Here is a 13771-nt window from a genome sequence, read left to right as displayed (position 1 = left end):
TCAGAGGATGTCGGTGACATAGAGTTTCCTTGCACAACATGTGTTTTGACCCCAAAGGTCATGAGAATCACCCAACTAGGATTTTTTTAACCTGCCTCGCAGAGTCCTTTCCCGTTTCACCCAATATTCTCAGGAAGATATTCCGTTTTAAAACCGGAGATATAGACCGAGCATCATTGTTATCGATTCTTTGCCAGAGGATGTCGGTGACATAGAGTTTCCTTGTGCAGCATGTGTTTTGACCCCAAAGGTCATGAGAATCACCCAACTAGGATTTTTTTTTAACCTGCCTCACAGAGCCCGTTTCCACAGTGTCTCAGGAAAAATATTCCGTTTAAAACCGGAGGTAACTACAACATCCTATTTAAATATACTATATTGTATATTATTCTCAATTATCTAACACTTTCATTGTTTTTCATACTTTCATTGTATTATTCTTAAAACTCATAATTTCCATACTTTACTTGTATTATTCTTACAACTCATACAGGTCTGAAGGCGTGGGAAAAACGGATCTGTCTGGGGGGATGGGTGGGAAAGGTGGGGGAGGGGTGGGAAAGGTGGGGGAGGGGTGGGAAAGGTGGGGGATGGGTGGGAAAGGTGGGGGAGGGGTGGGAAAGGTGGGGGAGGGGTGGGAAAGGTGGGGGAGGGGCATCCTGTGACCGGAAATCAAAATCTATTAGTCATCAATCAATCATCCATCAAACTCCGATTAAAATTTGACAGAAGGGTGCCTATAGAGTCTCTCTTCCAGTAACTATATTAACTCATCACAAAATCGCAGAGTTGATAAATCTAGGAAAATTTGTTGTAACACAGGCAAGAAGTTTGCAATACATGCTACTTTTGACATATCCAGACATAACAATTCAAAGATGCATCACCAACAATCCAGCAAATGTGATTCCTTTGGATTGTGACGGAGAGCCGCATGAATGTGTAGCAGAAACAATGAAATACACTAGACTCAGACCTGATTTGGAGTCTACACCATTGCCTGACGCAGAAGTCACATACTTTGTGGACGGGTCATGTTTCAGAGACCACCTAGGAAACCACGCAGGCTTTGCAGTGGTACAACAAATAGGTGATAGTTTTGCAACCGTCAAAGCTGAAAAATGTGACCAACCATGTTCTGCACAACTTGCAGAACTTAAAGCATTAACTGAAGCCTGTAAAATGGCTAAATCAAAGTCCGCAAATGTGTTCACCGATTCTGCTTACGCCCACGGCATTTGTTTTTTATTTGCAGCAATATGGAAGCAAAGAGGTTTCAAAAGAGCAGATGGAACCCCAGTACAACACAAAGCACAATTGAAAGAATTGATTGCCGCCATTATGCTTCCTTCGAAGCTGGCAGTGATCAAATGTCAAGCACATCGCAAAGGAAATGACATTGTAATAAGAGGTAATAACATGGCAGATGAATCGGCAAAAACGGCATCCAGGAGCCAAATGGCCATCTTGGCCCCTGTAGTAGCCTTAGAACCAGCTTTAACACCAGAAGATGTCATTTTGATGCAGCAACAAGCAAGTAGCAGCGAACGCGACCTTTGGGTGCGTAGAGGTGCTACGATGAGTGAAAACGGCTTATGGAGGTCTAACCAAGGCCTACTGATGGCACCTGTAGCGTTATTAACATTACGGGTCTCAGAGGCCCACGGTTTAGACCACTGTGCCCGAGCAAAAGTCTTGGAAAATTTGAAAAAACAAGGTTTCTGGTCTCCATACATGCAAGACATGGTGGATGAAATTCTAAGCCAGTGTGAAATATGTGCCGAAAACAATGCTCAAAAAGGCATACAACCAGGTATTGGACACATTCCAGTTCCAGAAGGACCTTTCATACACTTGGTGATAGATTATGTAGACATGCTCAAACCAGTTCAAGGTAAAAGGTACATGTTGGTGATAACTGATCGTTTCAGTCGATGGGTCAAAGCAGTACCATCAAAAACCTTAGGAGCAGACACAGTTATCAAATTTCTGACAAGAGAAGTGATTCCAATATTTGGAATACCATCTGAAATCAGTTCAGACAATGGCTCAGCTTTTGTACAAAAAGTCGTTAAAGGCATTTTGCAAAAGCTACAAATCAAACAGCGTTTTGGCTCAGTCTACCGTCCTCAAAGTCAAGGTTTGGTTGAGCGCATTAATGCTACTTTAAAGGCAAAACTACTGAAATCTGATGATGTGTTCACAGATTAAGTATTCAAATATTTGTAATATCATTTCATAAGATGCTGCTTTGTATTGGAGTGCTCGTAATATTATTTAAATAAATTTCTGAGTTTGAAAAAAAAAAAGAAAATTCCAGACAAATATTTAGAAATGTAAAAAAAGAAAAATATTTTGATTTTCAAGACTTAACTCTTAAAGCTCTGACGGTTTAAAACTCAGAAATTAGCATGTTTTATGTAGAAAATTTCAGTTTTTTCTTACCGATTTTTGACTTTTCAAACTCCAAAGTTTCTTTTGTTCCTTTTCTAGAAAATTTCTGAGAGTAATCTAAAAATTTCGGAGTAATTTTTTTCTTAAAAATTTTTTACTTTTCAATCTCAGATCTCAAAATTTCATTTCATTCATAAGTCTGACTTTTCAAACTCCAAAATTTTCACATTTTTTTCTCAGAATTTTTTGAGAATCTCAAAATTTCAGACTTCTTGGTGGAAATGTACTCCTATTTTCACTCTAAAATGCCCCTAGCACATCTTTGGCACCATGCAGCGAAGACAGAACATTATGATGTATAAAATCCATGATCATCACTGAGGCTCTGTGAAGCAGCAGGGAAAAGGGAATCTTGATATTCAGGCCAAGCATGAACAAACTTTATCTTTAGTGGATCGCTGCTTTTGACAATCCAGAAACATCTTTACATCTTTTCAGTTTAATTTGGCTTCTTATGAAACTGTTTCCTTTTATTCAACGCTTTAAATCAAATCCTCTAATCACAGCGAAGTGAGAGCTCAGCTCAGCTAACCCAGTTAAAGACAGAATAAACATCCAGACTATGTTTGAATTATCGGCTTTACTTTCAGGGTTTTCGGGCAGGTCGGCCCCCACTTTGGTTTCTTGTGCAGGGAGGTGGAAGTGGTGAGCAGCTGCAGGAGGAGGGGAAGCTGCAGGACAATTTGCTGCATAACAAAAGTCCAATCAAAGTCTCATCAATCTGAGTCGCATTCATAAACATCTTCATCTCCTCAGAACGTTTCCCATCTCATGCGGAATTTTCTAATTTGAGGTGAGTGACTCAATGAAGACAGACATCATCTGCTTCTCTTCTGCCCGTTCTCAATCAACTCTTCAACCTGTGTTGCCATGGAAACCTGACGTGAGCAGCCAGTCAAGGTACCAGGGTAATTCAGCGAGACGCTGTTGTCACGGCGCGTCCTCCACGGGAACGAACGGACAGATTTTCTGAAGACTTTTCCCCCACAAGGTCGAGTAAAATCCAAGATAATGTGCGTTCACAATCACAAACGTTACAAATCTCAGGCGATTTGTTTTAAAGAGACAGAGAAAAAAGAGCATTTAAAATGCCAAGAAAAACAGACATTCATGGTAAACAGGAGGCAGGAGCAACTGAAAAATTATTATTTTTTAAATAAAAAAAGTCTATGAAATTTTAATTTTACTTGAGTATTTGTATTTTAAACTTTAGCAACTCTTATTCATTTGTTTTCTAGATTTTTCTTCAAATTGCTTGGGCAGTTCTTCCCTTTTTCTATTTTTCCTTTTAGACAGATCAGTTGCTAGATGATGTTTAATTGTGGTAACAAGGTATTTTTTGTAAAACTGGGAGCAGCTGTTTATTATCTCAAAAGCTAGAAAAACCTTAACTGTGAACTCAAATCAGAGTTGAATGGAGAGAAAAGGAGGAAGTTGAAACATCGACATAGAGCTAAAGCAAAAGCAAAAGAGGCGGATTAGCAGCGCTTGCCAACAACCGATGATGCTTTCCAGGACTCCATGTACCCTTTCCCTGCCAGTATCTTGCACCCTGCTGTTATGTGCTGGACTGTCTCAGGGGCCTCCTTGCACAACCTGCACCTTGGGTCTTGTCTGGTGTGGTAGATCTGGGCCTCTATTGCTCTGGTGTTTAGGGCCTGTTCCTGGGCGGCCAGGATGAGGGCCTCTGTGCTGTCCTTGAGTCCAGCTTTTTCCAGCCATTGGTAGGATTTACTGATATCAGCCACTTGGGTTATTTGCTGGTGGTACATCCCATGTAGGGGCTTGTCCTGCCATGATGGTATCTCTGGCACCTCAACCTCCGTTCCCTGTTGTCTGAGATATTCACTGAGCACATTGTCTGTTGAGGCTTTGTCCCTGATGTATTTATGGATCTTAGTTGTTTCGTCCTGGACTCTCTACATGGATGACATCAAGCTGTATGCCAAGAGTGAGCGAGACATCGACTCACTGATCCATACCACCAGGATCTACAGCACGGACATTGGGATGTCATTCGGACTAGAGAAGTGTGGTCGGCTGATCACAAAGAGGGGGAAGGTCATCCGCACAGAAGGGGTCTCACTCCCAGAAGGAACAATAGCAGACATAGAGGACAGATACAAGTACCTAGGTATACCACAAGCAAATGGCAACCTTGATGAGGTCACAAGGAAAGGAGCCACAGCTAAATACCTCCAACGAATAAGGCAAGTCCTGAGAAGCCAGCTCAATGGCAAGAACAAAATCCGTGCGATAAACAGCTATGCCCTGCCAGTAATCAGATACCCTGCTGGAATAATTAGCTGGCCAAAGGAGGAGATAAAAGCCACTGATATTAAGACTAGAAAACTACTAACAATGCATGGAGGGTTCCATCCCAAATCCAGCACCCTGAGACTGTACACGAGCCGCAAGGAAGGAGGCAGAGGACTAGTGAGTGTGAGAACCAGAAGGTGACTGATGTTGGCCCCATTTTTGAGTCAGTATCCGTAGCCAGTCTTGTTGATAATTTGGCTGAGGGGGTTCAGGCCTATGCAGAACAGTAGCGGGGACAGAGCATCTCCATGCCACATTTGATGGACACTTGTGCAAGTGGTTTGCAGTTGGCTTCAAGGGTGGTTTTCCTCAGCTTCATCGAGTTTGCAATGAAGGCTCTCAGAGTCCTGTTGATGTTATACATCTCTAAGCATTCAATGATCCAAGTATGCGGCATTGAGTCATAGGCTTTCTTGTAATCAATCCAAGCCATGCACAGGTTGGTGTGTCGGGTTTTGCAGTCTCGGGCAACTGTGCGGTCTACAAGGAGTTGGTGTTTGGCTCCTCTGCTAATAGCCTATTAGTATATAATATATATATATATATATATATATATATATATAATCATCTGAACTTTAAAAGAAGGTTTTCTCTCATAATACAGATAATTTTATTGCCCATCATTGACCTAAAACACATAAGAATTATCTAGTTAATTATTTATTGTCAGACAAAAGAGAAAATGTTATCTTTTCAGATTTTGTAGATTTGGTTTCAACCATAAATTAGGTAAAGCCCACCTTTTTTCCTCATGTACATGTGGTGGACCTTCCTGTCGCCGTATTTCGGTTGGCGGATGCCACAGTTGGACAGCGAGTTGCGGGCGTGATCACGCAGCCTTTTAGCACCTTTGTTCCGGCCTTCCCCCAGGACCTCACAGCCCACCATTGGCAGATGAGTCCCGCTCTGTGACAAAAGGGTCCCTGTGCTCAGTCTCATTTGATGCAGTGATGTACCCCACCCCTCTCTCTCGCTCTCTCTCACTTTCACTTCTTTTCGCTTTTCTCTCTTTCTCTCACACACATACATGCACACACACTAACCCGCTACACTCCACCTCCTTGGAAGATGAAATGTTCCGTTTAGCGGTGCACGATGTGGGGGTCAAGACCCAGGGGTGGGCTTTTAGGAGACAAATAAACATCCAAGCAGGAGAGGGGTGATGTCTTGTTTACGCATTAGCAACCATTTAGCAAGTCTTACTGTTTTCTCAACACCTCTCCTGTGGCCTCTCAAACAGCTGATCTTCCTCTTGCAGTTGTGCTTCGACATCTTAGAGTCGCCTGTGCCGTCCATTCTTGCCTCTGATCAGCCATAAGTGACAAATCCTGCATCCTGACTCATTATGACATGAAAGCAAACAGGAAAGATCCAGAATAATTAGCCTGCAGCACATTGTCCTTAAAAAAAGCCTCCTGATTATTGTCACACCCAATCAGGAAAACATTCACACTCACAACTGCATCATTCTAACACCATCTAATGAGGTGATGACCAACCACTTGTTATAATTGCTTCAGTCTCCTTTTAATTTTCAAGCTTATTAATCATATGTAGGGTTATTTAAGAATGCATAAATTAATCTTAGATTAAAAAGCCTATCAAAGACTCAAAACAATTAAAGAGCAAGGTACGATTTCCCCTGGGCTGCCGCATTTATTTTAATAGAGTGTTCAGGTGATTATCATACTTTGATGCAGCGCTGTGATTAATACAGAGACACTTTTAAATGAGCTGTTCTGCTTCACAGAGAGCTAGAATCAGCTCGAACCTGACACTAACCTCACTAGGTTGTTTTCTTTTTCTTAACTTTTTATTTTTTGGGGTTTGTAGTTTTTTTTCTTTTCTTCTTATGTGCATATCATTTGCCTAAGAAAAATAATATCGGATTTATTGTCTTTTAAAATATAGACCAAAATTGGAAATGTATTCCTGAAGTGGATGACGTTATTAAGAATTGTAAAAAGGTTTATTTAGATTGTTTTGCGCACTTGAACGAGTGTTTAGTATCCTTGACCTTCATTTGGATTGATTCACGTCACTGACAATGAAACCCTCCGTTTTTACGATCCATTGCGCTGATGCCCCTCACTGATGTTCAGTGACGTTCAGGTGAAGGGCAAAGCTGTACTCCCATTAAATTTGTTCACATTTTCATCCGCCTGTTTCAAATTGTTTCTTTTCTTACACGGATTGTTTTCTTCTTTTTTTCATAAATCAATTTAAAATATTCTGCTTCTTTCCCAAAAGTGAATGAGATTTGTAGATTGACATATGTGGAAATTATTTTAAAAACAAAACAACAACAAACCTGGTGCGGTTTACATTAATCACATTTGAATATTACGCTAATAACTTCTGAGTTAAATTCAATATGTTGGAAGCAAGATTTTATTTATTTATTTATTTACTAGTCGAGACCTGCAAATTCAAATATATGAGCCATAATTAATTATTTTTCCCAAATTCCCACGAACGTGTTTTTTAAAAAATTTATTCCAATCCAGTTTTACTTTTAAGGCCACAGTGCTGTATAGAATGTATGTGTTAAAGTTAAAATTGAAATTTGAATGTGTTTTTATGTATAGAGTACATAAAAACATTACATTTACAAATGCTATAAGAAAAGGCACACAGAAATATGTAGGCATTTTTAATTTTTGGAGTTTCTCATAAATTCACAATCCGCTGATCTTATCACAAGCAGTGTTTTCATCTAAATTTTGTATTGACCACTGCGGCAAGATGTTTTAACTTATTCTTTAACAAATATCTCATATTACTATTCATGTTTGAATATCACTTGAAAAATATAATAGGGTGACTATAATAATAATAATAATAATTTTATTTCAATTACTGCTCCAGCATTGCGTCTTCCCCCACTGAGTAAATAATTACGCAAACTGTCATTGCTGTGTCCAGATGTCCCGCTGGTGTCACTGAGGCCAAGCAGAACGTGTCCCGTTACCTTCATCAATATTATATCAGCGCCTGTCGCAGCGCGGGGGCCACATGAAAATGATTAACCCAAAACCTTTTATTGACTTTCAGGAAGTTTAAATGTCGGTCGCTGATGGCGCATTGTGTCTGATTCTTTTCTCTGAGCCGAGGGGGCAAAAACACCATAAAGCAGCTCACACAGAGGGAACCTCAGAGCAGCTGCTTAATATTATTCTCCGGGCACGAGTAGTTTGTAAACTGTGAATACGTGGGAACCCAGCACGTGACGGAGGCCTGCGCCAAGCATTCATCCACCACGCGCGTGACAATGTGTCAGAGGGGGGTCTGCTGTTTTAGTGAATCCCACATACAGACTCCCGTTTATTCTATAAACAAATACACCCAATATTCGTTTGTAAAGAGCGTTTAACTTATATCGCTTCGAATAAAGTGCTTACTTTGTTTACTTAGCTCCTCTTAGAGTTCAGCACAGACCTTCAGGCTCACACCAAATCATCCTCATTGGTCATGAATCCATATTTAATGCGGGCTGCTCGTGGAAGTGGGAGTGTCTTGCCTTAAGTTTTGCAGTCACTTGATTGCTGTCGTTGTCGGTGGGGGTAAAGCGACTGTTAGGCGAGGAGCGGGTGTGGGGAGGGCGGTCTGTACTACAGTCTGCGTGCCTTGTGGACACCGCTGCTCCTGGTGGCGCAACACAAACCGTCCGCGCACACAGACCGCGCAGCAGAGAGACGGGAGGACACAGAGCAGGAGGGAGGCGTCCCGCTCCTAAAGCAAACATATTTGCAACCTCCAGCACAGACTTCTTAATATTTATCCGGCATTTATTCGATCACAGTCACTCGATTTCGGAGGTGATCTGAACAGGACCGTCAAAGGTGAGTTTAGGAGACAGATTTCTTGAGCACAGATACTGTCTGGGTGTCAGATGGAGGCTACTTTGGAAGCTGCACGCATGTCTTGTCATCTTTGTAGTTTGCAGGATTGAAACGCTCAATCATGATTGTAAGAATTAAAAAGTCATGGTAAAAAGAAAAAACTGCGTTGTAGAAAGACTTGTGATAAAATACATACAAGCCGCGTTAAAAAAATTATAAGGTTTTTAAAAGCAAAAAGTCTTAATTAAAACTCTTGTAAAGACGTGTAGAAACTCGTGTCCAAATTAAATGTCATCTTTGCAGCCTCCAGGTCTCCAAGGATGGACTCCATACCTACGGGACGAGACACCACTAGCTCTTCGCCAAGCTCCAAACAAGAACTTTCCTACCCCAGTACCAACTTGAAACCCAACCAGGTCGGCGAGACGATTCTGTACGGAATACCCATCGTGTCTTTGGTGATAGATGGCCAGGAGAGACTTTGCCTTGCGCAGATATCAAACACGTTGTTGAAGAATTACAGCTACAACGAGATCCACAACCGACGCGTGGCCCTGGGCATCACCTGCGTCCAGTGCACCCCGGTGCAGCTAGAGATCCTGCGGAGAGCCGGGGCGATGCCAATCTCTTCCCGGCGCTGCGGGATGATCACCAAACGGGAGGCTGAGAGACTCTGTAAGTCGTTTCTGGGAGCGCACTCGCCTCCAAAACTTCCCGAAAATTTCGCCTTCGACGTGTCTCACGAGTGCGCCTGGGGAAGTCGAGGAAACTTCATCCCGGCCAGACACAACAGCTCCAGAGCCAAGTGCATCAAGTGCTCCTACTGCAACATGTATTTCTCCCCGAATAAATTTATATTTCACTCCCATCGCACGCCGGAGTCAAAGTACACGCAACCGGATGCCGCTAATTTCAACTCCTGGAGGCGACACCTCAAGCTGACAGACAAGAGCAGTCCCTTGGAGATCATGCACGCGTGGGAAGACGTGAAGGCCATGTTCAACGGGGGAAGTCGCAAGAGGACGCTGCCGGGGAGTGGATCTGGGTCCAACTCTCCTCTAAAACTGCATGGGCCAAATCGATCCCGAGACTCGCCGGAGATCCCCGCAAAAATCCTCAGCTGCGAAGACACTCGGGGTGCTATGACCAGCGCCCGCAGCTACCCGGTCATTCCGGTGCCCAGTAAAGGCTTCGGGATGCTACAGAAAATCCCTCCGCCGCTCTTCCCTCATCCCTATGGCTTCCCTGCTTTCGGTCTGTGCCAGAAGAAGGATGACGGGATAATGGGCGAGCAGAGCAAAGCGGGGCTGCCGGGCGTCCTGTGGCCTGGCACCAAGGACAGCGCCTACCCCTCCTTCCCCATGTTCTGGCCCGCTGCGGGCCCGCTGCCCATGCCCCCATACGCACAGACTCCACACAAGCCCCCTCCTGAGCTGCTATGCCCTAGGCAGATAGAGGTGGACATTTCCGAAAGCAGCGACCGCAGCACCAACACGTCCAAAGACAGCGTGGTGGACACCGACCGCTGCTCCAGCACCCAGTCCATACGTAACGAAGACGACAAATCCGGGGACGAGGGGAGGCCCACGGAAGGAATGAGCCTCCCGGCGCGGAAACTCAGCTACGTGTCCGCATTCAGGCCCGTCATTAAAGACGCCGACTGCATCGCCAAGCTGTACGGCAGCAGGGGCGCGTACAACGGCTGCCGCACCGGCTACTCATCACCTGATTTTTTAAGCGAGAGCTCCAGCTACCGGTCTGTGTCCCCGTGCGTGGACAGCGAGGGTGAGCCGGACGTAGACGTGGAGACGAACAGATCGCCAGAGGAGCAGGAGGATCCCGGGCCTCGGACTCCTCTTGGTTTGGCGCACAGCGCTTCACCGAAAGACTCAGAGTCCTCAAAGGGCGCAGAGGGAAGCGAGAATGAGGCGCAGAAAATGAGCCTGCAGGTGGCCCAGTCCTCTGACAGAGAGCTGCAGAGCAAACAGCTACCAGAGCACCACATAGCAGCACCTTTCACAGAAGTGAGCCGTTTTTAAATAAAATACTACATTAGATTTAAATTTTTTTTTTTGCTGATTTTTAAATAATTATTTGTCTGTAGTTTATATTGTAGTCTGTAATTATTTGTCTGGGGAAAAAAGTAAAAAATTACTTTTTTTTCCCATGTGGAGGAAATTTGATAATAATTAAAAAAAAAAAAGAAAAGAAAAAAACAATCACAAATAATCCAATTATTTTGAAATAAATCTAAAATAAAGTTTATCTGCGTGCAGTTCAATCACATATTATTTTTACATTTCTTTTTACTGAATTTCGAATATTGTCCTGAGCTTGATTGCCTTTGCTTCAGGTTTACACACCGGACAGAGCTGAGCTGCAACAAAGGAGCAGCCCGTATCAATTCAGACCCACCAATTACCTGACGGCAGTACTGACTACAAACGGTAGATTTTTTTTTTCAATTTTAACTTTAAAAAATTCTGCAAAACGGCAAATAGATTACTTTTTACGTATATTCATTTAATTTTATGTATTTTATTTTTTTTTTCAAGACGAGAGCGCAAGTAAGGAAGAGCCGTCTTCCACAGTGGAGGAGACTGAAACAAAATCTTTTAAGAACATTCTGCTCAGCTTGGTAATTGTCTGCATTGTTAGAATTTAGCTGTTCTAGTTTTTTCCTGAGTTTTTCAACTTTCCTTTGAAGCTGCGCCTGTTCTTCCTGCAGCTTCATGAATTTCTTCTCCAAATTTTTGGTCGACAATAAATTCTTTCCTTCCATTGTAACTTTTCTTTCAAATCTTAAACTGCAAATGAATTTCTCTGTGGAATCTGAGAATACAAAGACAGTCGCCTGTGATGTCACAGACAGGATGAGTGACATCACTGCTTGACATCAAAGCCACAAGAAGTCTGTTGGGTGAGGGGGGGGGAGAGGGGGGGAATGTTTTTTTTTTAAACTTTATTCGCAGACACACTGTATAACGACAGAGTTATGCCTCATTTGTTCTGCCTCAAGAAAAAGCAAATACAGATAAATATATTCAAGAAAAAGAAAAAGCTAAGGGTTCATTTAAAACAATAGAGATTTCAATTGTTTTAATAGCTATTTTTTGTCTTTGATAGTCTGGATATAAAACTTAACTTCATTGTAAAATGCAGCAAGTTGAGCTTTTAGTGAGGCCAAGTAAGACATCTTCCCATAACAGCATAAATTGTGCTTCTACATTGTTGTGGATAAAGTCACATGTAACTAAACAAATGTTATTACTTCAGTGTAAAAACATTAAATTAAATTATTTCTATGGCAATGCTGCCTAATGACAATGGCTATTTATAGAACTTGCTCCGCAGACGACTGACAAGGTCCCTTGGGCCACCGGGGGCCCACGGGCCTCGTGTTGGTGACCCCTGCTTTATAGTATGCAGACATATTTTTCATTTTTTAATAAGTAGTGACAAAATTAACTGAAATTGAGTTTGAATTTTCACTGTAAGATGACCAGAAATAAATGTTTTCTTTTTGATCTGTCGCATAAATAACAATAAAAAAAATTGTAATTTGGAATTTAATTGAAAACAAAACAAATACAGAGATGTTAAAAACTGGTCTGAAATGAGAGCTTCTGATTTTGTTTCACACCAATTTCTATGTTTGAAATGTCTGGATCAATGTTGAGGTTTCAGATCTGCCTGAAGTGATAAACTTCTCCTGGATACCAGAAAGAAAACTTGTTAATTTGGACAAGTAGACTAAATATTTCTGCTCACGCTCTCTTTCAGCTGGCCATGACTCATCCCAGTCACCACCTCAACTTTGGCATGAATCCCGTGACAATGAGGGTGCTCCGAGGAGAGCCTTCAAGAGTGGGACAGAGGCTGCATGGGACAAGCTGTGCCAATCACTCTGCAATTATTACTATTTGTAAGTGTGTGTGTGTGTGTCTCTGTGTGTGCTATCCAGGGGCCTTGTGTGGGAGAGGAGCAAGGACACATGCTGCCGTGTTTCTCTGAGCTTTCCTTGTAATGCAGAGCTGAACTGAAGCTCTTCAAGGCAGTAATCTGGAGGTAATCAACCGTCTTTTTGGTTCGACAAAGTTAACCTCCCTTGCTTCATCTCATCCACTGCTAAAAAAAAAAAAATACTTTGAAACACTTGGAAAGTTTATTAGCCAGTAGGGTTATCTGTAAAGCAATATCTTCTGGTATGTTCGAAAGGGTCTCGTTGACAACGAGCCTCCATAAGTCAAGAGAATGAAGTGTACAACTGTAGTGGTTTGGAGGGAAGATTATTTATTTTCCTTTATTAAACAAAGAAATCAACACAGCACCTTGCAAATGTGTCAATACATGTTGAACTGAAACTGAGTCTTTTAGAATGCTTTTCTACCAGCTGTGCACATGTACACACTGAAGGTTTTTCTCAGTTCTCATTGGATTTAGCTCTGAACTTTGACTATGCCATTCAAGCAAATGCATATGTTTTGTCCTAAGCCATTCCCTTGTAGCACTGGGTTTAATGTTTAGGTTTTTTAATCAAAGCCCCCATAACAGGCTTTATTGCAATTTAATTAGCTATATTTGTCTTCCCATCAGCTATGTGACGAAAGTCACTATCCCTTCTGAAGAAAATAATCCCGATAGCATGACGCTGCCAACAATGTTGGCAATTCTTGTTTTGCAGTTGCAAAATACTCAGTCATTTTTTACTGATAAATTTAACATGGCTGTATAAGACACCTAGAGCTTCTTTTTTGTTTGTTTTCTAACCTGACCTCACTCTAAACCTCAGGTCTTCCAGTGTGCTCTTCCGTCTCCCTGATGCTGTTTGCTCAACCAACAAACCTCCGAGGCCCTCACACAACAGCTGCATTTATAATGAGATTAAACTATGCACAGATGGACTCCATTTATTATGCAACTGTTAAAGGCTATAGGTTTTTATTTAGAGATGTCAGAGTAAAAGGGGTGATTTGAAACATGGACTACACTGTTCAGAATTTTCTGTGTAAAAAAGTGTGAAAGTGTCATTCTTCTTCCCTTTACTACAATGTTGGTATTCCATGTAAAATAAGCTACAAAATCCGCTAAAGTTTGTGCATGTAATGTGAACAAATGTGAGAATTTGTATTAACTATTTTTAAGTAACTTGTGAT

The 13771-nt window shown here is 42.0% G+C and overlaps 1 protein-coding gene across 3 annotated transcripts; it reads left to right on the top strand.

Moving 5' to 3' along the window:
- Nucleotides 1–7323: 7323 nt before the first annotated feature.
- On the top strand, nucleotides 7324–13493 carry LOC111606218 (SKI family transcriptional corepressor 1 homolog-B-like). 3 transcript variants are annotated; one of them, XM_023326290.1, is made up of 7 exons: nucleotides 7325–8615; nucleotides 8919–10639; nucleotides 10969–11062; nucleotides 11171–11253; nucleotides 12399–12482; nucleotides 12580–12683; nucleotides 13408–13493. In XM_023326290.1, exons 2-6 carry the CDS (start codon nucleotides 8936–8938, stop codon nucleotides 12640–12642), a joined length of 2028 nt encoding a protein of 675 aa, XP_023182058.1. In that variant the 5' UTR covers nucleotides 7325–8615; nucleotides 8919–8935; the 3' UTR covers nucleotides 12643–12683; nucleotides 13408–13493. The 3 variants fall into 3 exon arrangements, 2 of the variants coding, with proteins under 2 accessions (XP_023182058.1, XP_023182059.1); XR_002751967.1 differs by having other exon boundaries at nucleotides 7324–8615; nucleotides 12399–12683; XM_023326291.1 differs by lacking the exon at nucleotides 12399–12482.
- The last annotated feature ends 278 nt before the right edge of the window (nucleotides 13494–13771 follow it).

The sequence above is a fragment of the Xiphophorus maculatus genome, chromosome 21 (assembly GCF_002775205.1).
Source record: "Xiphophorus maculatus strain JP 163 A chromosome 21, X_maculatus-5.0-male, whole genome shotgun sequence".
NCBI lineage: Eukaryota > Metazoa > Chordata > Actinopteri > Cyprinodontiformes > Poeciliidae > Xiphophorus > Xiphophorus maculatus.
The sequence above is the reverse complement of the archived record's forward strand: the minus strand, read 5'-3'. Positions and strand labels throughout refer to the sequence as shown.